This window comes from Martes martes (assembly GCF_963455335.1).
Source record: "Martes martes genome assembly, chromosome: 17".
NCBI lineage: Eukaryota > Metazoa > Chordata > Mammalia > Carnivora > Mustelidae > Martes > Martes martes.
In genome coordinates this window covers 1,562,067-1,586,738 of record NC_137905.1, presented here as the reverse complement: position 1 = coordinate 1,586,738, position 24,672 = coordinate 1,562,067, and the positions used below count along the sequence as shown (strand labels likewise).

At 56.3% G+C, this 24,672-nt stretch overlaps 1 protein-coding gene across 3 annotated transcripts in view; it reads left to right on the top strand.

Annotated features, from left to right (window-relative positions):
- The first annotated feature begins 3,573 nt into the window (after positions 1-3,573).
- The window catches only part of ZC3H18 (zinc finger CCCH-type containing 18), a 60,348-nt gene continuing 39,249 nt past the window's right edge, over positions 3,574-24,672 (top strand). The window contains exons 1-4 of one of the 3 annotated variants that reach the window (XM_080827887.1): positions 3,574-3,747; positions 10,856-11,454; positions 21,616-21,700; positions 22,369-22,440. In XM_080827887.1, coding sequence (XP_080684013.1) covers positions 10,870-11,454; positions 21,616-21,700; positions 22,369-22,440 — 742 coding nt within the window. In that variant the 5' untranslated portion in view covers positions 3,574-3,747; positions 10,856-10,869. Of the gene's footprint in view, positions 3,748-10,010; positions 10,040-10,855; positions 11,455-21,615; positions 21,701-22,368; positions 22,441-24,672 lie in introns of those variants that run through there. The other 2 variants (XM_080827888.1, XM_080827889.1) reach the window with 2 other exon arrangements.

The window sequence follows — 24,672 nt, the reverse complement described above, 5'->3', positions numbered from 1 at the left end:
CCAGCCCCACAGCCAGAGTTTCTGGCACAGCAGCGCAGGGCGGGGCCTGAGAATGTGCATTCCTAGCAGGTCCACAGGGTTCTGCTGCCGTCCAGGGGCTCCACTCTGAGCACACCTGTCTAGGCTTGCCTTGTTTGGTCACAGAGCACTGCTCTCTATGTGCCCGTGGTTTTCCAAAGTGGTTGTTGCCCAGGGTTGACTGTCACTCTTGTTCAACTCAGACTCGGTGACCCCCATGATCACTGTGCAAACACCTGTCACGGCTTGGGAGGGTCCTACCAGCTACCTTGGCCCATAAGTGATGTTCAGGCGGGCCTGCTGGCTCCGACCAACCCCATGACCCTGGCCAGATGGGACCACGCCCGCCAGCACACTGGCCGTGGAGGGGTGCACGCCTGCCAGTTAGCATCAGAGCGACCACTAGTGACGGCTGACTCCAAATGACCCGGTTTCCCCAAATAAGAGATTTGTGTTTCTCCTTCAGAATGGTCACGGCCAGAGTAATCTCACCTTGAGACACAGAACACCTGGGGTTTGTGGTCAGACTCCCTGGGTGAGGTCCCAGCTCCGCGCTTCACAGCTTCTATTTCCTCTACTGTACAACAGAGATCGCCGTGGGGGCTGCCTCCCAAGGATGTCACAGCCACGCCCCGTACACGGCCTGCGTGAGCAGAGAGCTCTGTGATCCAGTGACGATGTGTGCCTGCCACCTCGTGGCCCCCTCCTTCCCTCGGGAGAAGGAGGCAGCGGGTGTGAATAGCCTGGCTTTATAAAGCAGGGAAACTGGGGCTCACAAGGACACTGCTTTTATGCTCACACCCGGGGCCTATGGCTCAAGACACAGTGGTCCAGAGCCATGGTATTTAGATTCACAGAGACTGGGTTCTGATCCCTTCTCAGCCATTTTCTGTCTTTCTGAACGCTGGCCCCCGACACACACACACACACACACACACACACACACACACACCCCAGATGCTTCACACACTGTGATTGGCAGCTCAATGCCTGACCAGGAGCTTGTAGTCATGCTGCTGAGACAGATGAGACTCTGGAAGAAGGTCCATCCTGATGAGGCTGAAGAATGATCAAAGTTCAAGCCAGGGAATGTGGGAGCAGCATCCCAGACAGCAGGGACGGCACGTGCAAAGGCCTGGGGCAAAGTAAAGTTGCAACCAGTTGAAGGCACGAGGGGGGCACAAGGGCTGGAGACAGGTTAAGGAGCAGGGGCATCACGCCCCAGGGTTTGGAGCTTACCTTGGGGCAGAGGGAGCTGCTGGAGGGGCCTCAGGCTGGAGTAGTGAGTTTACCATCAGGAGGCTCCTGGTGTCTGGGAGAGGTTGGGGAGCAGGGGAGGGGCTGCAGTGGTGGCCTAAACCCCAGCAGGTTATGACGGTGGATGGAGAAAAGGGAGGGTAGCTGGAGATTTGTTTAGGAAGTAGGACCGTGGACAGAGTCCGGACCTCTCCCTCTCCGGCAGAGCCCTCTGCCTGCCTCCCCAGTCCTCGCTTCTTCCCTCCTCCCACCTCCTCTCTCTCCTCCCTCCCACCCAGCGTTGCCCCCTCCCCCGCACCGAGTCTGCCTCTACTTTCCTTTTCTTTCCTTTTTAAAAATAATAGCTTTGGGGCCCCTAGGTGGCTCAGTGGGTTAAGCGCCTGCCTTTGCTCAGGTCACGATCCCGGGGTCCTGGGATCCAGCCCCGCGTCAGGCTCCCTGCTTAGCGGGGAATCTGCTTCTCCCTCTCCTCCCCGCTTGTGCTCTCTGTCACAATCTCTGTCTCTCTCCCTCTCACATTAATACATAAGAACTTTTTAAAAATGAAATAAAACAATAACTTTGTCGGGGTATAACTCATACAAAATTCACCCTTTTCAAGTATCCAATTCAGTGGTTTTGAGTACACGCCTATCACCACTAATTCCTGAGCATTTCTGTCACCCTACAAAAGGAAGCTTTGTTCCCAGCAGTGGTCACTCCGAAGCCCACCTCCCCCGGCCCTGGCGACCACCCTCCACTTTCTGACTTTAGGAATTTGCCTCTTCCGGACGTGCACGGAATGAATTCGTCAGGTCGGGCGCCCCAAACAGAACAGCGCGGACTGGGAGCTGGGCAGATCCGTCACCGTTCTGGAGGCCGAAGTCAGAACAGGGTCCCGGTGTGGCCAGGGTCTGGCGGAAGCCGTCCTCTAGGGAAGCAGGTGCCCCCTTCTCGGGCCCCCCCGGTACGTGGAGGGGGAGGGGGGGCTCGGCGCGCTCTCTTCTCGTACAGACTTCCCGGCTTTACCCGACTGAACCTCCTCCCCGGCACGCACAGACCGCGGTTCTCTGTCACCGGTTGGCGAACATGCGGGGCGCATCCCTCTGCGGCGCCTGTGCGTAAAGCGGCTGCAGCTCCCGGGGGTGTGCCGGTGTCTGTGCTCCGTCTCGTGTCCGCTAAGCGGGTCCCTGCCGGGCCACACGGTAGCTCCGGGCGCGCCCCGTTCCCTCCCCCGCCCGTTCGTTCCGGTAACACCGGGCCAACCTCTCCGAGCTCGCGCAACCTCACGGGCGGCCAGACGCTTCAGCGCGGGGCGCAGCGGGGCAGGCGGACCAGGGCGCAGCTCCTTCCGCGGCTCCCCGGGGCCGGCCCGCTGCGCCCCGCGGCTCCCCACACCCTTCACCGCGCCAGGACCGGCCACAGACTTCGCAGTGTCCAGTGCCAAAGGGAGACACGGGCCCCTCCCCGGAACGGTGAAGACCCCAGCCCGGGGGGCGCCCGGGGGCGCGGTGGGTGGAGCCTCTGCCTTCGGCCCGGCACGGCCTCGGGGTCCGGGGATCGAGCCCCGCATCGGGCTCTCGGCTCCGCCCCGACCTTCCCCCGCGGACCCGGAGGCGCCCTCCGCGCGTGGCGCGTCCACTCCTGCTCCCCGGGTCGCGAGCTCGAGCCCCCCGCCGGGGTACACGTCACCTAAAAATAATTTTTTTTCCCCAAAAAGCGCCGTCTGACCCCCCGCGGGACCCCGGCCCCGGGGAGCCGCTCCGTGGACCTCGCACCCACGGCCGAAGGGACAGCGCGTGGGGCCGACGACCCGCACGACAGCCGGGACGGTCCCAGCCTCGCCCCGGCGTCCACCCTCGACGCTCCCCGGGGGCCGGGTCTGGGCGGCACCGACCGGAGCCCGCGGAGCGCGGGGGGCCGCGCCCGGGCTGCCCGGACTCGCGCGCTGCGTGCGGGGTGCGCGCGCTCCACGCGGCGGGCGGAGCGGGACTTCCGGCCGCGGGGCCGAAACCGCCCGCCGCCGCCGCTCCCGCCCGCAGCGCGGACCCCCACGCGGGAACCGGCGGCGCGCGGCGTCACGTGAGCGCGCGGCGGGGCCCGCCCCCCCCCCGCGGGCGTGGTCAGGCGGCCGGCGGCGCGCGGCCTCGGAGACACACCCTGGGGCGGGGCCTTCGGCGGCGCCTGCGCCGTGGCGGGCTCGGGCGGGCGCGCGCCGCGGGGGCGGGGCCGCGCGGAGGCGGCCGCGCGGAGGCCGGAAGGAAGCGGGCGGAGGGCGGGGCGAGCGAGGGAAGCCCGCCGGCCCGCAGGACGACCGTCGCGGCCTGATGACGTCGCACAATGGCCGGCCCCCGCGGGTAGTGGAGCCCGTTTGTTCCGCCCGCGTCGCGCCTCAAGCCGGAGCCTGTGAGGAGCGGAAGGGCCGAGGGACGCCTTCCCCGCGCCGCCCCGACGCCAGCGGAGCCGTGGCCCCCTCCCCGCCCTCGCGCTGAAGTAAGTGGAGGCGGCGGCGGCGGGGAGGCCGGGCCGGCGGGGAGGAGGCCGAGGCGGCCGGGCGGGGAGCGTGGCGGCGGCGCGGAGCCGAGGCCCGGGAGCCCCGGCGCCTCCGCCTCCGGGGAGCGCTCCGGGCTCTGTCCCCGGCCGAGCGTGGCTCTCAGGCCGTGGGCAGGGGTCGCGGAAACAGGCACGATCCCGCGTCCGGTCCGCGGCTCGCCGGCCCGGGCGGCCCTGGAACCCGCTTGGAGCCCGGAGCTCCGCGCCCCGCGGTGGACTCCATTCTCCCGAAGCTGTCATTTCTCTTCCGGGACATTCGCGTGGCACATGTTTGCCGCCCACGGCGGGGGTGGAGGGGCGAGGCACGCAGGGGCACCGTCCCGAGGAGACCGGCCGGGCCTGGGGATGGGCTCCCCGGGAACTTTGAGCTCTCGGGAGCCTCCCGGAACTTGCTCCCTCGGCTTCGGCGCGCACAGGTTGGGTGTGTTGGCCGAGCCCCAGCGCGCGCGCCGCGCTAGGTATGAACTTCTTGCTCCTTTAGCGAGGAGCCCGAAGGATGCCGAGTCCTTCGGACAAACTGTAGCCATCGTGCCGGGAGAGCCCAGGACTCCGCCTAAGCTTTCTCGAGCACTTTAGGACAGCGCGTTTGCCGCGTAGAGTGGTCGGGCGTCTTCGGAGAGCTCTGGTCCGCAGGCTCTTCTGCCGGAGTAGGTCAGTGTTCCGTCCGCCTGGGGGAACTGGAAGAAGAGGGTGTCTGGTACCTGCCGTGCTGCCTGGGGGCCCAGCAGAGTCTCACCATCTCTTCGTTGAGACTCCCCTCCCTCCTGTTCTCGTGGAGTGGAGTTGGAGTCTTTGCTGGAGAATTTTACAGTCTGAGCACGCGTGTGTGTGCCAAAGGCTGGTACTCCTCTCTGGTTTTGGGAGGAACGCCCCGATGTTGTAAGAAAGCTTTGTGGGATCATTCCAGCCAGCCAGCAGGTAAGCCATGAGCTTGCTTGTGTGGAAGAAGGGTTTTCACTTTTTCACAGCTACCCGTGGTCTCAAGGTGAGTGCTGCTTTCCTGGGGGAGTTTGGGGTCAAGTTTAGTCAGTTTGGGGTGAAGTCTGTCATCTTCTTTAACGTCCCTCCTTTAGATGCTGTAATCCGTGAAGTCATGAATCAGAATTTTTTTTTAGATATTTTATTTATTTATTTTACAGAGATCACAAGCAGGCAGAGAGGCAGGTAGAGAGAGAGGGGGAAGCAGGCTCCCTGCTGAGCAGAGAGCCCGATGTGGGGCTCGATCCCAGGACCCTGAGATCATGACCCGAGCCGAAGGCAGAGGCTTTAACCCACTGAGCCACCCAGGCGCCCCATGAATCAGAATTTTTAACCAGAGGTACCAGAACTTAAACATTCAAATAGGGATTGCTCTGTTAAAAGTTGTTGTCCTAAAAGGTTATGCTTATATTTCATGGGTGCTCCTTTGCCTAAACCGCCTTCTAACTTCTGTATTGGCAATAAATACGAAAGCCATATGATAAAATTGGTCTCATTAATAGTCGTACCCCATGTTTAAGCAGCGATTGTCTTACCTGGCTCGGTAGCTTACCTCATGTACTACCACACCAGGCTCTGAATGGTTTCCTGTGATTTCTCAAAGTGACCTGCCTTGACAGGAGGGATACCTGCTTCTCCCAGAGCACCAGGAAAGAACTTTGCAGGTTCGAAAGGTCAGTCAAGCAGAGAAGTTCCCAAAATGGTCTGCACTTCAGTATTATCAGTGGAATCGGTGTGCAGCCTTCCAGAGTGGCTGCTGGGACATGAGGCAGCACCCACTGCATGTCGAGTTCTGGGGTGGTCTTCTAAAAACAGGGCTCTCACTTCCGGTTTCTTTCTGGGATGCAACAGGTAGTTTATCAAGTAACAAGATTTTGCTCCTTACTCAACAAGCATTTGTCGAACGTCGTCTGCTGAATGCAGCAGTGGAAACACAGAGACGGACACTTGTCATTCAGTTCTCTGGGCAAGTTCACCATCTTGTGGGTCAAAGAACCAAAGAGGTAGTTCTAAAGTTCGCCAGGAATCCTCAGTTACAAGGCGATCACGTGAGAAGAACAACTGAGTAAAAACCATGAACTGGGAGTTGGTGCAGATGGGACGAGAGGACCCTCCGTGTCATTGTCTGCGTGCGATAGCCTGTGTGTTCTCCCTAGCACCGGACCTCACGTGTGCGCTCAGGTGGTTGCCAGACTGAATTCATCTCAAAATGGGATGTAGATGCCCAGAGAGACTGCGAAACAGCCCAGCCCCAGGCCTGAAACACAAACCATCTTCTGACCCCCAGTGACACTTCTCTTTTGTGCCGCAAGCTGTGACTCGGGTTGTTTCTACTAGGTAGATTCTCGGGCACATTTTTCTCTCCAAGGTACTCACCTCTGTGCGGCCTCATACTGTCAAATCCCAAGGGTCGCATCGGTAGAGAAGAGACGGGACTCTTCAGGAAATTGTTAGAGCTCCTAAGGGTGATTGTGTTTCCCATTGTGCCTAGGGCAGCCCCTCTTCATGCCTGTTGTAATTGTTTTTTGTTTTTTTAAGATTTTACTTATTCATCAGAGAGAGGGAGGGAGTACAAGCAGGGGGAGTGGCAGGCGGAGGGAGAAGCCATCTCTACTCTGAGCAGGGAGCCCGATGCGGGGCTGGAGCCCGATGCGGGGCTCGATCCCAGGACCCTGGGATCGTGACCTGAGCCGAAGACAGAGGCTTCACCGACTGAGCCGCCTGTTGTAATTGTTACTAGTGACCCTTTACAGTTTCGGGTGTGACCCAGTTTAGACGATAGTTTACATGGAGCACTGCCGCTAAGGGCTAGCTGTTCACTGAGCTTGGGAAACACAGAGGTGAGTCCGAAGCCTTCTACTCAGGTACTTTATGGAGGGGAGGGATCTGCCAGCAGACTTTGCAGACAGATAGTTGGGCGTGGCGTGGTCAGTCTGGATATGTACTAGAGCAACGTATAATATACTTAGGGCAAGAGTTCTCAATTTGGGAGTAGTAGGTAAACCTCAGGGGATTTTGAGCTCCCGAAAGTGGGAGATAAGTTGCATACATTCAGGTTTTTCTAGGGAGAGAAGCCATCCCATCCCCTTCATCAGATTCTCAAAACAGCCCATGCTCCACTAAGGCTAAGCACCGCCACCCTAGAACAGCAGGCCACCCTCCTAGTAGCAGGTGCGCCCAGGACCTTTTGCCCTGCCCCCTTCTGGTCAGCACTGGAAACTGCCTTTGAGAGTCAGGAAGTTCAGGGCCTTTGTGTCCTTGGCATGTTGAAGTGATACTCAAAATTTAAACTGCGGGGGCATGTACTCAGTACTTCTTAAAATTACTTGCCCTGCCATAGTACACCGGCCTCTCAGGATTGTGATTCCAGTCGGCATTTCCCGGGGTGCCCGTGTAAAGGTGCGCCCCTCTGCGGTTTCTTTTCTTGGATTCGTGTTTAGTTTACATGCCTAAGATCCAAACTTCAGACAGGGTTAAAATAAGTGGCTGGTGTCACAAGTCGGACCTCCATATGTTCATAGCTGTTTTAACTAATAGACTATATAAATGGTGCATTACCTTTTCCGTGTGGATGAGGATGTTCTTGTTTCTGGAGGGCCTAAGAGAACTGTAGACGGAGCAACACGAAATGTCAAAAAGGAGAAAAGAAAAGCGGGCAGAATCTACTGGTTCAGTAGAAGTCCCCAGTATGTGTGGGTTCTGTTCCCAAAAAAGAGTTTGTAAGATCAGTTTGAACTCAGGTTCCATTTTCCTGTAGAAACAATAGCAAAAAGCGGGGGCTGGCTCCCCAGCGGGGAGCACCGGCTCATTTCACACGCAGCGCAAGGCTCTGTTCCCAACTGCACGCTCTAGGGGCAGCTCTGATTTGCAGTCCCAGGATACCTGCTCAGTGGCTGTGTGGCCTGGGCTCTCCTCCGTGACGGGGAACATGGCTTATTTGGAAGGCTGACGTGAGGGATCGTTCAGGTGCCTGATGCAGGGGTCGTCTCTTAGCGGATGGTGATGGCTGTCAGCTTCACTGCAGACATCCTTGCAATGATAGAGTCTCGCGTGGAGTCGAGAGCTGTTTGTCGAGTGAAACCGCGAGTGAATTACTCAGGTGCGCCCAGAGACTGGAAATGTGTCTGTCAGGAGCGATAGGGGTCTGGTTCTTAGAAGGTGAGGGTTACCTTTACTGGTCTTCTCACTAATTCAGTTTAAATTCAGATATGTGGAACCCTTGCCAGGCATGTTATCAAGCTTATCTCATCTAATTGTTGCAACAGCCTTGTAAAGTAGATACTGTTGTGCCCGTATTTCAGGGGAAGAGACAGACTGAGGTGTGGCAAGTGTACGTAGTTGGCCCAGGATCCCGAAGCTGGGAAGCAGGGGGGCTGGGGTTCAGCTCTAACGCAGAGCCCACGCTGTTGCGCCGTCTGTGTACCCCATTACACTGCAGCACACCAAGGGGTAAACTGCCCGCTGGCCTGGCCCACTTTTTGCACTGGTTCAGGTATTTGAAGTTAGATGCTCTGTTTCTTCCATTTCTTACTCGAGGATTTGATTTCAGTTTCGCAGAATATAAAAAGCAGTTTGGATGTAATCATAACCCCGAAACCGAAGTGCAAACCCATCTGCATCCGAGCCCCAGCAAAGGGCTGTTCGCAGGCTGGGGGAGCTTGTGGCCATGAGCAGGGTCGGGTGTTGGGAGTCCAGGAGCAGACTTGTCCGTTGCAAATTTTTAAACTAGTTTGAGAGGACGTGTAATTTGAGATAACATTTGATTGATTTAAGTAAGAAGTCATTTTGTTTTTAGGGTTGCCGTTGGACTAAAAAAGGTGGAAATCAGAATTTGCTGGGGGTCACCTGGGGGGCTCAGTCGGTTGAGCATGCAGCTGTTGGTTTCAGCTCAGGTCATGATCTCAGGGTCGTGAGTTCAAGCCCCGCATGGGGTTAAGATTCTCTCTCTCTCCCTCTCTCTCTCTGCCTCTCCCCGCTTAAGCGAAAAGAAGAATTTGTCGGGTTTCGAGTAGGATGTCTGAGGCTCAGGGACCAGCTCCAAGTGACTGGCTGCCCGCAGGGTACATGTCTAGATTCAGCAGCTGGGGAGACGAAAGCCACTGCCCTCCCACGAGGAAGGTTTCTTATATATGGTGTGATAAAACTATGCAAAGATGGGCATAGGACTCATACACAAAGGAAAATCTTACTCCTTAGTAAAGGGGAAGGGGCCCTGAGTGGCTGCTGTGACCCCCTTCCTTCCAGGCCCTGTGCAACAGCTGAGATCAGAAAGCCCTTAGCTTTTGGGCACCTTGCTCATCGCTACTGTGGCCAGGAGGTGTGCTGTGCACAGGGACAGGCTCTGCCCCCCGGGGGTAGGGCGCTACTTGATTTTCAGCAGAGTCCATCGTTTGAAGACTGACTTTTTTTGAGAGAGAGAGAGAGTGTGAGCCCGGGGGGGTTGGGGGGCAGATGGAGAGGGAGAATCTCAAGCAGACTCCCGCTGAGTGCAGAGCCCGAGCCCCGTGCCAGGCTCATCCTTATGACCCTCAGATCAAGACCTGAGCCGAAACCAAGAGCCGGAAGCTTAGCTGCCTGAGCCACTCAGGTGCCTCTTGAGGCCTGACTTTTTAACAATTCTCACCAGTCATCCTACCTCTGAATAGTGCAGTTAGGAAGACTGAAAAGTGAATCATTTTTAAAACTGTGGCTGTGAATGGATTGGTTCGTGAACTTCTATTATTGTTAACCATTTAGTTGATTTATAAAGTGGTGAATTTTAAGTGATTTGTCTTAATGTGTACTCACTTGTAATAATTTCCATTAACTGCAAAGAAAAGTATCTTTAACTGTAGGTTAAGATATTATCTCTTAGTATATGCATCTTTAAACACAGTTTCTCCTTTCAAAAGTATAAACTTGAAAGATACGTATTTAGTCTTTAGTTACATGAATGCACAAAATAATTCTTTCTATTTAAAGTACGTAATTATATGGTGTGTTTCCAGATCTTGCTGAAGTACCAAGCTGTGTATGTGTGACATGCATTATTTTAAATTAAAATTTCGAAGAACCAAGTAAACACTGAGCCCCTCACTGGTCCCGTTATTTCCAACTAGTTCCGCAGTGACTAGCTCCAGGCTGCACTGGTGAATGCTGACTGTGTGCTCCTGTCCCACTCTCTGCACTTTACCTTTAAACAGACGGAACGATGTCCTGTCACTGGGCATGGAGGTGGGAAAACGAAAAACGTCTGCTTTATCATGAAGTCTAGGTTAGTAAAAATGGAAGGAAAAGGTCTTCTGAAACAACATTCTTCTAACATACGAAACTACTCAGATGCATACAATTTTCAGCCAGAGTTCTTTTCCGTGGCGTAGCTCGGTTAGAATGGTGGTTCTCCACTTTTCCATGAGGTCATCTCAGCATGCACAAACGGATGCCACTTTCTGAGCATCTGTTGGTGGCCCCAGCATACAGATCGGTGATAAGGCCCAAGGTCTGTGTGTTTGAAGATTCTGATGGGGCAGTTGGGGCCATACTTGGAGAGGTGCGTTCAGGAACAGGAGCTCGCTCGCGACCTGGGACAAGGCCGGCCAGGGTTTCTGCTCCAGACCCTTGAGCGTGGCTCTAGAAAGACACCAGCGTGCCTTCAATTTTGTTGCCTCATTCCACAATGCAGCTTTTCTTGAATTTTAAAAGTAATTTAAGGACCCAAAAACCTTTCCCTTGCGATGCCTGCCTGTCTCATTGCTCACTCTCTGTTCACCTGCCGGGTGTGCTTGTGGCGAGGAGCGCTCCAGGTCCCAGCCAGATCGCCGAGCTGTGACGCACACACAGCTTAGGGACTGCGTGCAGCCTTGTGGATGCACGTGTGCGGGGCCAGCCCGTGGCCTCCCTGGCGGCACCGCCAGCAGCAGTGGTCTGTGGAGTGCAGTCTGGGGTTTGGAGGAGCGGTGCGGGACCGAGAGAGGTGCAGGTCCTGGTCCCCCCTGCAGGTCGGGGATGAGCACGGGGCCAAGAAAACCAGGCCCAGGTGGACTTTCTGCGTTGCTGACTGCTGCGTGTCTGTGTTCTCTTTCTGTTGCAGAACTGTGGGTACCGATGGATGTGGCCGAGAGCCCTGAACGGGACCCTCGCTCTCCGGAGGACGAAGAGGAGGAGCAGCAGGGGCTCTCGGACGATGACATTCTGAGGGAGAGTGGGTCCGACCCAGACTTGGATGGAGCTGTGGGGAGGGCTTCTGATTTGGAGGATGAAGACAGTGCCGCCCCGGGACTGAGCCAGGAGGAGGAGGAGAGTCGCTCGGAAGAGGAGGACCAGGACCGGGAGTCCGAGGCCCAGGGTCTGAGCAGGGGCCCCACGAGCCCCCCGCCTGGGGAGGAGGGGGACGGAGGGGAGGAAGAGCGCACAAGCGACCTGAGGGACGAGGCCTCGTCGGTCACCAGGGACCTGGACGAGCATGAGTTAGACTATGATGAGGAGGTCCCCGAGGAGCCAGCCCCCGCTGGGCAGGAGGACGAGGCCGAGAAGGCCGGCGCCGAGGATGACGAGGACAAGGGGGAAGGAGCTCCTGGGGACGAGGGGGCGACAGGCGTTCACAGTGTGGAAGACAAGGAGCCCCTGGAGACCGCCAAGGAGAAAAACAAGGAGGATGATGATGGGGAGCTCGACGATGGGGAGCTTGATGTGAGTGCCTGGGCTGGCAGGGGTTGGGGTGGGGCAGGGTACGTGAGGGCTGGGAAGTCAGGACTGCTCTGAGAGCAGTCCCTGTGGTGAGGAGGGAGTGCCCGAAACCAGGCAGGACAAGGAGTAGGCTAGACTCAGAGAACTTGGGTCTCCCGCTTGGTAGCTGGCAGTTCCGCGGACCCTCCCCTTCGCTGCTGCTGTCGGATGGCATTTAGACGCCTAACCCGGATGTTCTCTTGAGCTCCGGGTTTGTGTGGCGAGTGGAGATCGTTCCTCCTTTTATTTTTGCTATCCTTAGATGATACTCGAGGTCACGTTCAACTGAAACCATCGTGGATTTTCAGTTCTGTTAGGTCCTTGAGACTGATGCGCTCCAAACGACGAGCTCCGAGCTTCCTTTGAGCTCTGTCTGTTCTCCAGGCTACCTCTGTCCCTGAGCCCGTCCTCCGACAAGGACGCCGGCTGCGCCAGGCATCTCTGGAGGTGTCCCCGGAAAGATCCTTAGGAGTGGATCATAGGAGGCTGTCTCCAAACACCTCAGCCTTTGATCAAACCATTTCACTTGGTTATAATTGACTTAAATACTCTGCGGTTCAGGTTACAGAGATGGTAACTCACATACCCTCTCCGACGCAGATAGGTCGGGTTTTATGATGCATCATCCGATCGAAGGACTTTAATCGTGGTCTGTTATTCTTTAATTAGTTCTGGGACAGTTAACATACAGTGTAGCACCAGTTTCGGGTGCACAACGTAATGATGCAGCCCTTCCACACATCACCCAGTGCCCCCCAAGACAAGTGCACCCCGTCATCCTGCCACCTCTTCCACCCGTCCCCCACCCCTTCCCCTCTGGTGTCACCGGTCTGTTTCTGGGTTTGTCTCTCTTTCTCCCTTTGCTCCTTTGTTCCCTAAATTCCACCTACCAGTGAGATCATATGGTATTTGTCTATTTCTGGTTTCTTTCACTTGGCATTACACTCTGTAGCTCCCTCCATGTTGTTGCAAATAGCAGGATTTCCCTCTTTTTTACGGGTGAGTAGAGTTCCATCGTGTGTCTACACCACATCTTCTTTATCCGTTCATGTATGGATGTACATGGGAGCTCTTTTCCGTATCTTGGTTCTGGGAAATAATGCTGCAGTAAACATAGGGGTGCATGCATCCCTTTGAATTAGTGTTTTGTATTTTGGGGGTTAATGCCCGGTAGTGCGATTGCTGGGTGGTAGGGTGGTTCTATTTTTAACCTTTCGGGGAACCTCCATGCTGTTTTCCAGAGTGGCTGCACCAGCTTGCATTCCCACCAACAGTGCAGGAGGGTTCCCCTTTCTCCGCATCCTCGCCAGCATCTGTCGTTTCCTGACTTGCTAATTGTAGCCATTCTGACAGGTGTGAGGTGGCGTCTCATTCTGGATCTGATTTGCATTTCCCTGATGATGAGTGATGTGGAGCATCTTTTCATGTGTCTTGGCCATCTGTGTGTCGTCTTTGGTGAACTGTCTGTTCATGTCTTCTGCCCACTTTTTAACTGGGTTATTTGGGGTTTTGCTGTTGAGTTTTGTAAGCTCTTTATTTTAGATACTAACCCTTTATTGGGTATATCATTGGCAGGTGTCTTCTCCCGTTCCACAGGTTGCCTTTTAGTTTTGTCGGCTGTTGCCTTTGCTGTGCAAAGGTTTGTTATCTTGTAAAGTCCCAGTAGTTCGTTTTTGCTTCTGTCTCCCTTGCCGCTCTACAGACATATCTCGAAAAATGTTGCTGTAGCCGATGTCAGAGAAATCACCCCGTGCTCTCCTGTAGGATTTTTATGGGCTCAAGTCTGACATTTAGGTCTTCAGTCCAGTTTGAGTTTGTTTCTTGGACATTGTGTAAGGAAGTGGCCCAGTGTCATTCTTTTGCATGTTACCGTCCGGTTTTCCCAGCACCATTTGTTGAGGACACTTTTCCCCATTGTCTATCCTTACCTCTTTAGTAATCATGATTGTTTTAAGATATATTTATGTAGTTGACAGTGAGTGCACACACGTGCGCTTGTGGTAGGGGGAGGGCCAGAGGGAGAGGGAGAGACAGTCCTAATAGACTCCCCACCGAGCGTGGATCCGACAAGGGGCTTGATCTCACAACCCGGGCTGAAACCAAGAGTTGGACGTTCAACCGACTGTGCCACCCAGACGCTCCTTTTATAATCATGATCTTTATTTTTTTTTTTAAGATTTTATTTATTTATTTGACAGAGGGAGACAGCGGGAGAGGGAACACCAGCAGGGAGAGTGGGAGAGGGAGAAGCAGGCTTCCCGCCGAGCAGGGAGCCCGATGTGGGGCTCCATCCCAGGACCCTGGGATCACGGCCCAAGCCGAAGGCAGACACCACCCAGGTGCCTCTGTAATCATGACCTTTAAAAGTTGAGTTTGGGGGGCACCTGGGTGGCTCAGTGGGTTAAAGCCTCTGCCTTCGGCTCAGGTCATGATCCCAGGGTCCTGGGATCGAGCCCCGCGTCAGGCTCTCTGCTCTGCAGGGAGCCTGCTTCCTCCTCTCTCTCTGCCTGCCTTTCTGCCTGCTTGTGATCTCTCTCTGTCAAATAAATAAATAAAATCTTTAAAAAAAAAAGAAAAACGTTCTGGTTTAGGGGAGGGAAAAGGTTGCTGCTATGGGAGTACTTAGCCATTGGTTCACGGTAAGCACTGCACTTCCTAGCCAGCTGCTGATGCGGCGGGGCTCCGTCCATTTCAAACTGTGGTGGCCCGTGTCTGTGCCTGGTAAGTGTGTAGGGTTTAAACCCTGCCTGTCTGACTTTGGTTCACAAGAACAGAACGGGGGGGGGGGGGTTGCTATATGGTTGTAAGCTGAGTATCTTAGATCTCTTACCTTCTCACAGCTGAGTTGATCGTTTTCGTTTGGAGCTTCATTTAAAGGGTACTGTCAGGACGTGATTAGGCAGGCGCCCCTAGGTTTTTGAGCTGCGCTTCCCTTCCGGTTTTGGACAATGTGCCTCTGCCACAGGGTTACCGACGAAAGAGATGCTGTGAGACTCAGGCTCGTCAGTTTGGGTGAGATTTTAGGTAAAAGATGAAGTTACTGGTTGAGATTGCGTGTGAATGTGGTTTTTCGGAGTCACGGAGAGAAAAGCCGTGGCTTGCTTCTGTCCTAAGGAAATGAGGTCTCCTGGTGACCAGGAAGCTGTGGGTCCTTGGCAGCCTGTTTGCCACTCAGAGACGGTCAGGTGCAAGTTCTCGCATCAGCTGTGGAATAAGTCTTGGGGGAAATTCAGCTCCTTTCCTGCCTTTCCACGGTTCTGTGGGGTCAGGTGTCTCCCTGCGGGTCCTGGAGAACCTTGCTGGCCTCGCGCCAGTGGGGTTGCCACCACTTGGATGTAGTGGTGGGACCTTGGGTTGAACCGAGCCAGCCCTGGAAAGTGCCCATTGCCTGGAGGTTGGCCAGTTTCCCTGGAGGAAGCATGTGGAATGAAAAGCTAGCTTGGCTTTCTTGTCCCTCAGATCCTACCGTTGGCCGGCTGGCCGGCTCTGCCCTCCGTCACACCCGCTTGTCAGGGGCCCCCCGCCGCGCTGGAACAGTGCTGCTGAGGACACCTGAGCGCGGCTTCGTTCCGCCGTGCGGACCCAGTCTCCCCACGCCGCAGATGGGGCCTCTTGGTCACAGCCCCGGGGGGCCCTGTGGCGTGCCAGGGTCACTGTGCCCGGGGTGTGAGCGTGCAGAGCAGGACCCCACCCCCACTCCCTTGGAGACCGGCGGACCTCAACAAGGGGAGGACCGGCGTCGCGGATGGTGACTCGGACCCTCTCACAGGAGCGCGGCTGCCTCCAGGAGCTTCTCTGCTGATTCCGCTCTTGGCCCCGCCGGCTGCGCTCCCAGCTGCCCCCCACCCCTTGCCGTCAGCATGAATGTTGCTTCCTTTGTGGGGGCTCTGCCTCCTCCTGGGCTCTGTTACCCCTGGCTGAGGACTCTGTTTACTTCTACACACTCAGGCCACTGGTGTGTTTGTTCCTGTCGCTTCCCCTCCCCCCATCTCCAAAAATGCAAGTCCCCGAAGACCAGAACCTATCTGGGCGGCTCACGTCGGTCTCCCCAGCACGGGCCCACTGTAGGCAGCCAGAAACTGCGTGCCGAGCAGATGGTGAGCCCCTGTTACTTTGGGGTACATTAATGTTGAGTGCTGTTGAAGTATGTAGTGGCCGTGGGCAGAAGGGAGGCTTACCCTGGAGAGCCGTTCCCACAGAGAGAGCAGCCCAAGTCCTGGGTGCGGGTGACCGGCGCCGGCCCTCAGCACAGTTGCTGGGGCCCAGGGTGCATGTCCGTCAGCCCCGGCCCCATCCCGGCCCTTCATCGCTCCCTGACTGATCCCTGCTGCAGCGTCGCCCCGTATCCCCACCAAGCAGACGTTCCGTTCCCAGATCTGTCCTTCTCAAGGTGCCCCGTTAGCGTTCTGGTGCCGGGTCCTCCTCCTTGTCCCAGGCCCGTGACCCTGATGGAGAGGGAGCCAGAGGTGTGCGCTTCCTTCTGGAAACAGCCTGGTTTTGTCAGTCCTTTCGCTTCGTCCCTTTTACCGAGTCCTTGCGAAGTAGCCTCTGGCCTCCTGGAAGGCGAACGTCCCAAAGGGCTTCTCGCTGGTCGCATTCAAGCCCGCTCATACCTGGCTGCTTTGTGAGAGGAAACGGGCAGTTTGGCTCGCGGTCCAGAGCCCACCCGCACCTCCCTGCAGCCTCCCGGCCCTGAATTGCCAGACAGCTGAGTGGAAGAGTCTGAAAAGCCAAGTGCTCTTCTCCTCTGTCATGACACATCTTCGTGCCTTTTTTCTCCCTTTTAGGTTTCGGGTACCAAGGATAGGTGACCTGATGTGTGGCCGGGTCACCCCACCCGCCCCAGCTTTTCCGCCCTCTTAATATTTTTCCTGATGGTGACATCGATTTGGGCATGAGCCCATGAATTTCTTTTTTCTAAACCACACAATTTGTGACTAAGATCTCGAATGACCTTTATATATGTTCGATGCGCTGCCAGCACAGTCTCCCGACACAGACACTTTCTGGAAGTGCCGCATGCTGCCGTGGTCGGGCCTCGAGGGTTTACACACAGCATTGGCTCGTATGTGGAGTGGGCGCCGAGGGTCCCTGCCCTCCAAGCCCCAGGGAACCTTAGTTAATCCGTCGTCCCCCACCTGTTCTGGAAGCCAAACTTATCACAGACTCACCCGTGACTTTGTTTCTGCGTCTGTGTCTCACAGAAGAGCGGAGGGAGCCCGGTGGCCCCACTCCTGCCGTGCGGAGGCCTGTCCTTGCTTGCACCCGCTGTCCTGCCGGAGCTCGTCCTCCTGCCCGGGTGGGAGGAGCCCTCAGACGCGTGCCTGTGGGTCTGGATTCTGCCTTTTCCAACTCGACGAGGGGCCCCTCGTCTGGTGCGCACATCCTTCCCTTTGTTTGCTCATTGGCTGTGGTTTTCTTTTTCGTCATTTGGTCAGTAGAACTTGGTGCTGTCCCTTTGGGGAACGGTGGACTGCGTGTTTTGTTCCAAACCTGCCTTCTTCGGTGACTCTCACGCTGGTGGGATGGCCTGCCAGGGACAGCAGGACAGCAGCCCTGAGCGGACAGCCCGCCCCTGGCTCATAGGTGATCGCTCTCGGGCCACCTGTGCGAAAACTACTTTAAACATTTTCTTTGCAGGGGGTATTTTGTATTTCCTCCTGTTTAGATCTGCCTGTTCCTTCTGTGTCTAGATACCTGACATCCTCTACGAAAGGTGTCCCTTTAACACACTCCCTCTGGTGGCTTAGGGTCTCCCCTCCGCAAGGGCCTGGCTCCTTCCAGGTGGTGCACGTGGGTCGCGTCTGCTCTTCTCCATGTCACTTCATGCACATGCTTAGCGGCCTTGCTGAAGCCCCAGAGGCAGCTGCCTGCGCTGTCTTTGAGCAAAGAGGGAGTGCCAGGTCCGCCGCCTGAAGGCCTGTCGCCCCCGTGTCCTTTAGTCTGGTCAGCACGGGCTCGCGCGGGCGCACCGGCCGCAGCTCCCACCCCGAGCGGCGGGAGTCCCAGAGCTCTGAGGACAGAAGCGTTTCCTCGCTCTTCCAGGCTGTGTGTCCTATATTTACCGCTTGTGGGGCTTATCCCGTGTCTCCGCACAGAGGGAGGTCTGTGTCATTTACGGGGAGCCGTTTCAGACCCCTGCTTATACCACCTTTGTAAAGCCAGAATGTTTCTGAGCTCCCGAAACATGTCTGCCCCCAAGGGTTTCGGGTAAGGGATGATGGGTCTGTATTGTTGCGCCCTCCTGCCCACGCAGAAGCCAGGACCTGCGGAGATGGTGGGTGGCCTCGGGGGCCTGTGCCCGTCCGCCCCCCACGAGCCCAGCCACTGCTCACCCCCCCTTCGTGCGGAAGCTGCCGTGGTGGAAGCCACTTCCTGTCAGAGAAATAACGTGCACGCGTTGTTTGTGTTGGTTTGTTTTAAAGGAAAGTAAAAACCTGTACGGAGCAGAAAGTATGGCTGGGCCGCGTTGCTTAGACAGTCGTCTTTTGGGTCCTTTCGCATTCGTCGTGACTGCGTCCTGAGCTCTCGCTGCTAGGGTGCCCCGAGACGCTGCACACGGAGCTCCCTGAGCACGGCCACCAGTTCCGCTCAAGGGCTCCCGGGCTCGAAGTGGAGGCCCTTGTCCGCACTGTCAGGATGCGAGCCCAGGCCTTCCCCCCAGTCCTGTCTCATAAAGCCATTGGAGTCCAGTGTGCCCCGTGTGTGTTTCCCGGAGGACGCTCTGAGGCCAGCGTGCCAGCCTGGCTTTGCTGAGGCCTGCAGACCCCGGAGAGCCTCGCCCCGCCCCGGGTTCCATGCTCGGGCTGTGTCAGCCTATCTGGGTGGGGGTCGCGGAGAGCCTCAGGAGCGCTGTCCCGTGTGTACATCCACCAGTTTGCTCGGCCCAACTGCTGGGGCCCCTCCCTGTCCTCCACTCTCTGCTGTCCCTGCCTGCAGCCGCGCGATCGGGTGCTCTGAGAGAACCCGCGTGCGTGGTGCGCTCGCCGGGACAGCCGCATGCAGCAGGGCGGTGCGACACTGACTCTAGAGGTCCCGTTTCTTCAGCAGCATCTGCGTGAAACTCTGCAGGGTTTAACGACTTCTTTTAATGTTTCATCACTTGAAAAGCCATCCTACTAAGTGGTTTGTTGAAAATTTCAGGATATTACATTGCCTAGTGACTTATTGATTGTTCTCGTTGGTTTTTTAACTGAAGGGGAGCCCACAAACCCAGCCCAGCACCAGGGACAGGCATCCATCTCCATCCTAGCGGGTGTGGGGGCTGGCGGGGGGCAGCGGCCGGCAGGGGATCTCCGGGGGGACGTCGCATCGTGAGTGCTCTGCCGTGCCTTGCTGGGTCTGTCACAGAGCGTTTCCAGCAGCCGTACAGAACTGCTCTCTGTGGCTCACATTGCCACTCACCGGTCTGGAGATGGGTGGCTGGTTCTCCTTTCTGCTCTGCCAAGTGTTGGAAGTCCCAGGTTTGCAGAAACATCTCCTTACATCTCACCCAGTGCCCTTGCTGTGAGCTGACTGCGGACCTGCTCTCCTCATCTCCGCTCCTGTGCCTTAATTTCCAAGTGAAGCAGAGAGATTTGAATGGCTTGTAATCTTTCAAAAGAGCTCGCTTTCCTAATGATCGAAGACCCTGCTCTCCGTTTGAGCCTGTGTAAACCGCACAGGAAGGGTTAGCCTAGCGGTCATCTCCGTGAGGACAGTCGTAAAAAGAAGATGCTGCGGGCCAGAGGAGAGCGCTGCTCTGTCCCGCACGTGAAGGGTGCGCGTTCCCTCTGAGACGTGGGGAAATCGTCCTGCGCTGGGAAGTGGGGAGGCGGTGCTGGTGCGCGAAAGGGACGGGCCTCAGTCAGACGGTGAATGCGTTCTAGGGACTAAAAAAGTCCTTGAATAAATTATTTAATCTTTTTCAAAGAAAAGTCATTCTGTTGCTTTTTAAGGGATATAACTTTCTAACAGGTGTTTTTTTCACTATAAAATGTTCTGTTTTTAGATTTACTTACTAGAGAGTGCACATGTGTGCAGTGGGGAGGGGCGGGGGGAGGGAGGAAGAGTGCTCAGGCAGGCTCCACCCTGAGCACGGACCCCAGCAGGGGCCGTGGAGCCTGCCCGAGGACTCTGACCTCCATGACCGGAGCCGAAACCGGCAGTTGGACACTTAACCAACTGTGCCACTCGGGCGCCGCTAAAATGCTTTTGTAGTAAGTAAATATTTTCAAGGCAGAAATGATACAAATACCTAAGCTTTAAAGATAAGTCATCGGAAACCCAGGGTTTGACTTCAGTATTTTTTCGTTAAACAGATACTTACCATTGGCCACAAGCCCAACGCTGTGCTTGGACGTGACATAGTCCGGCCTGGGAGAGCTCCTGTTCAGTCGGGCAGGGCCGTGGTGGTGGCCATGACCCGTCACAAAGGGAGCTGGGGGTGGGGAGCCGAGGCCAGAGACTCAGCTGCCTTCTGAAAATGAGACGAGCTGCACTTGAACAGAAGCGGAGAAGGAAGAAGGCGAGCCGGGGTCCGAAGGGTCGCTGCGTGTGGGCAGTCAGGAGAGAGTGGGGCACGAGGCCGGAAGTGGCTCCAGGCCGGGTGGAGGCGGGCCGCACTTTGGATGAGCGCGATGCTGCGGGGGAGGGGAGATGCTCCCGTGACCCCCACAGCCTGCCCCGTGTGACCCCCCTGGGTCGGGTGGCCTGGAACAGACTAGGACACGGGGGCGCCATCTCGGACCTCCCGACAGAGATGTCGGCGGGGTGGCTGCATACTCGCTCTGGACTGCAGATGACCCCTGGGGCTGTGGGCTCAGCTGAGGGACACAGGCGGGTGTCGCTGCAGGTCACTGGGACTGAGGCCCTGGGGTACTGGCGGCTGGCCAGGGCACAGAGCAGTAGTCGGGATCCCGGCTGCGCTTGGGAATCCCCGAGGGCGAGACCCACCCAAGCTCACGTGTTTTCAAAGCCCCTGCATCATGTCAAGACTTGACAGCCAAGGTTAGGAGCTCTGGACTACGGAGAGGGGGGCCTGGGTCTGACTGACCTCCCTCTTCCCCAGCCCTAGGCTTTTAAATTACAGGACGTGGGTGTTTAATTTTTGTTTTAAAGGAGCCGCTTTGAAATATACCAGAACATTTTGTTCCTTTTTTTTTTTTTAAGGTTTTATTTATATGAGTGAGAGAGAGAGAAAGAGAGCACAAGCAGGGGGAGCGGCAGGGAGAGGGAGAGGCAGAAGCAGACTCCCCACCGAGCAGGGAGCCTGACTCAGAACTTGATCCCAGGACCCTGGGATCATGACCTGAGCCAAAGGCAGACACTTCACTGATGGAGCTCCCCAGGCGCCCTGGAGTGTTTGGTTTCTTTTTGTTTTGTTTGTTTTGTTTAAGGTTTTATTTATTTGAGTGAGAGGGAGAAAAAGACTCCCCACTGAGCTGAGATCCTAACATGGAATTCAGCCAATCCAGGACCCTGAGATCAGGACCCAAGCCAAAGGCAGACACATAACCAGTGGAGCCACCCAGGCGCCCCGACACTGTTTAGTTTTAAGAACATAACATTTTCTGGGGCACCTGGCTGGCTTGGCTGGTTGAGCGTCTGACTCTTGATTTCAGCTCCGTCCGTGATCTCACTTGGGGCTCCGCACTCGCTGGGGAGTCTGCTTACGGCTCTCTCTCTCTGTGTCCCTCTCCCCATCGATGCACTCTCTCTCTCACTCTCTCTCTAAAATAAATGAAAATAAGTCTTTAAAAAAGAGCATAAATATTTTGCTCTGTGAATCTTGTTGAAACGTTGGGAGTATTAAAAACCTGAAGTGTAACCGTTTTCTGCCCAGCATTGCTCATGCAGGGAGCCGTGGTGAAACCCTGCTTCGTCCCTGCCTTGCCTGCGTCCCGGGGTGTTTTTACTTGGTGTTCTTCTTTGTGCCTCGGTCTTGGAGACGAGCTCGACACAGCCCCGTCGCGCCAGCTGAGGAATCTGGGTTGGGAAGACGCGCGTGAATTGTTGAGCGGCCGAACACCAGCCTTGAGAAATGTCCTCTGGTCGGGGGAAGCCGCGCCTGTTGGCCGGTGCCCCCCCACCTCCTCTTTCTTGTTAAGGTGATTCCCTTTTAAGCGCTGTTGTCCTCTATTTCAGGATGATGATCTGGAGGAGGGTGAAGTAAAGGACCCCAGCGACAGGAAGGTGAGGCCGCGTCCCACCTGCCGATTCTTCATGAAAGGTAATTGTCCAGGGGGCCTGGTGTGGCCTTGGCTTTTCCCGGGACTCTGGTGGTGGTTCAGCTCTGAAGCTGTGCGAGGCTGTTCTTGGGGCCAGACCGTGACCATTGGTGGCAGTGTTGGCATCAGTCCTTCGTGGGTCTTTGCCTCACTTGACTGACTTGGAGGGGGCCAGACTCGCCACTTTCACACTTGTGGTTCCAGGCCCACCTGTTTCTAGAGAACCATAGCTCTCATGGCGACAGTATCATTCCCTTTCCCTAAGGCCAGACGTCCCAGGCACCAGTGCAGACATTTTTCCTCAACTGTAAGGAAAGTTGCCACTTTTTTGCTAAATGTATCAAAGCCGAAGTACACCCTTCCTTCGGAACGGAGCGGCTCTGAGTGCAGCACGGGCGCTCGCTCCGCTCCGGGAGCGTGTGCGGCGCGAGCCAGGTGGCTGGGACAGGCGGCAGAGGCGCGGAGCGGGGCAGACCCGGGAATGGCACGCGAGCCCCGGGCCGCGAGGGTCGCCGTGCCGCGCGGCAGTGGTTGGGGCGCGGTCCTTGTAGTTCCGCGCTGTCCGTGCACAGGTAGGAAGATGCTTGTGTTGGTCCCGCTCACTCTGGCCCTGGGCGCCCTCGCTCGCGGCCCGGCGATTTCACAAGGGCTTCCTGTACTTCTTTTCCAGATGTTGTGGCAGCATTGTCCTCTCCTCTTGCGCCAGTGTCACATCCCATGCCCTTCAGAGGCCAGGGGACAGGTACAAAGTCTACGATACTCACTCTCTGTTCCGGAGGCCAGACTTCTTTCTCCTGGATCCAGCATTCTGATGTGAAGCCAGAAGGAAGGGAGAGGCTCTGAGGGGCAGAGAGCGGTCGTGGACCGCCGTTCTTAGAGGCACTGGAGGCTCACGGGGGCCTTGTGGATGGCACGGGGAGGGGGGACAGCAGGGGACGGTGGAGTCTCTTCTTCCTGAGAGGGCAGGCTCTGCCCTTGAGCGGCCCCTGGAGGGCCCTCTCCCGACACCCAGGATGACGCGGTGCAGAGGGGGCGCGGGGACCAGGGAGCCGATGCGCTCAGGACCCGGGTCAGCTCCCTCTTTGGGGCGCGCTCCGGGCCTGTGCCGTGTACACGCGGGCTGCGGTTTCTGCCGAGAGGAGACTCCTTGGAGGTAGACGTGCGTGTGGTGAGCTCCGCTGTGCGGCCACGTGCGTTCTGCCCTCAGGAGCGTGGCCGCCGGTGATGCTGTGGGCAGTGTGGGCACCCTGAGAACGCAAAGTGTGTGGTATGTCTTAGGAAGTCAGTTCTTGACAGTTCTTTAAAATTTTGGTATTTGAGGGGTACTTGGGTGGTTCAGTCGATTAAGTGTCTGACTCTTGATCTCGGCTCAGCTCTCAATCTCAGAGTCATGAGTTCGAAGTGCACCTTGGGCTCCACGCTCGACATGGAGCCTGCTTTAAAAAAAAGTTTTGGTATTTGAAATGTTAACATTTCAGAAAATTTTAACTTACGCAGAGGAGGAAAGAGAGGACTTCTTTTCCATAATTATGTGGGCATAAATGATGTCAGTGCGCCTCTGAAATTTCTAGATTACAGAGGAGACCAGTACATACGTGCTCGCATAGATGTACGTGTGGTGTGGTCAGACTGTGGCTCAGCATCCGGGCCGGCCCGTCAGGACTAGCCAGGGGCTCCGCCGGCAGGAGGCAGCGCCACCCGTCCGTGCCACGGAGGTTGTGGTGCACAGGGTCGCAGCACTCAGGTGATCTCCAGAATGGAGCAGCATACAAGTGACGTTGCTGTCGGGCCTGCAGGTCAGCGTCCTCAGGACTTGCCTCGTGGGCAGGGACTGGGCACCGTCTCCGTGGACCCTATGGTCCCCAGGGCCACTTCGCAACGGGAGGGAGGTCCCTCCAGAGTCCAGTGAAATGCCCAGCTTGGGTTTCAGAGACAAAGGCCAACAGGCAGGGCTTTCTGCGGGGAAATCTGAGGCTAGCGGCAGTCGGCCTTCTCTGCGGCTCGATTGCGCAGAACCGGTAACTTGTTTCAGACTTTGCTTCTAAGTATATTTTTACCTTTCCTGCCCACACTTGTTCGTTCTACAGAGTAGTGTGATACGGTACAAAAAGAAATGGTTGATGCTTTGGGGGTTCTAGAACACATCTCTTGCTTCTTTTCTTAGTTATGCAAGTTTTTTGGGTGAAAATGTTTTTGCTTACCTTCAGTTTTTAAGCTTGGTATTAAATTGAGATGAGTTCGTGTACGTTCCGTTTATTAGCAAGAGAAGTCACTTTAAAAATAATACAGAATTTGGGACGCCTGGGTGGCTCAGTTGGTTAAGCGGCTGCCTTCGGCTCGGGTCGTGATCCCAGCGTCCTGGGATCGAGTCCCACATCGGGCTCCTTGCTCCACAGGGAGCCTGCTTCTCCCTCTGCCACTCTGTCTGCCTGTGCTCACTCTCTCTCTCTCTCTCTGACAAGTAAATAAAATCTTTTTAAAAAATAATAATAATATAATAATACAGAATTTGTTGTGTTGGGCGAGATGCGGAGACCTGAAACCTTCCCCCTGGCAGGAGCGCAGAACGGTGCAGGCGCCGGAGGACAGGCGGCGGCCCCGAGAACAGGAGAGGGTAGAGCTCTTCGGTGACCCAGTCACTTTTGCTTCTGGGTCTCCACCCACGAGAAAGGAAAACGTGCATCCACACAAAAATTTGCATGTGACTGTTCGTAGAAGCAGTGTTCAAAATAGCCGGCAGGTGCAGACAGCCCAGGTGTCCGCCAGCTCACGAGTGGTTCCACACGGTGCGGTCTGTCCGTACGGGGGGCCGCCGCGCCAGCCTGGAGCTCGGGAAGAGCTGACCCCGCCGCGCAGGCGAACCCGGAGGACGCTCTGCCACTTAGAGAAGCCGGACAATAAAGGGCCCCGCTTGTGCGTTTTCGTCTGTGCGAACCGCCCAGAATGGATCTATCGAGGCAGGAACTGGGTTAGG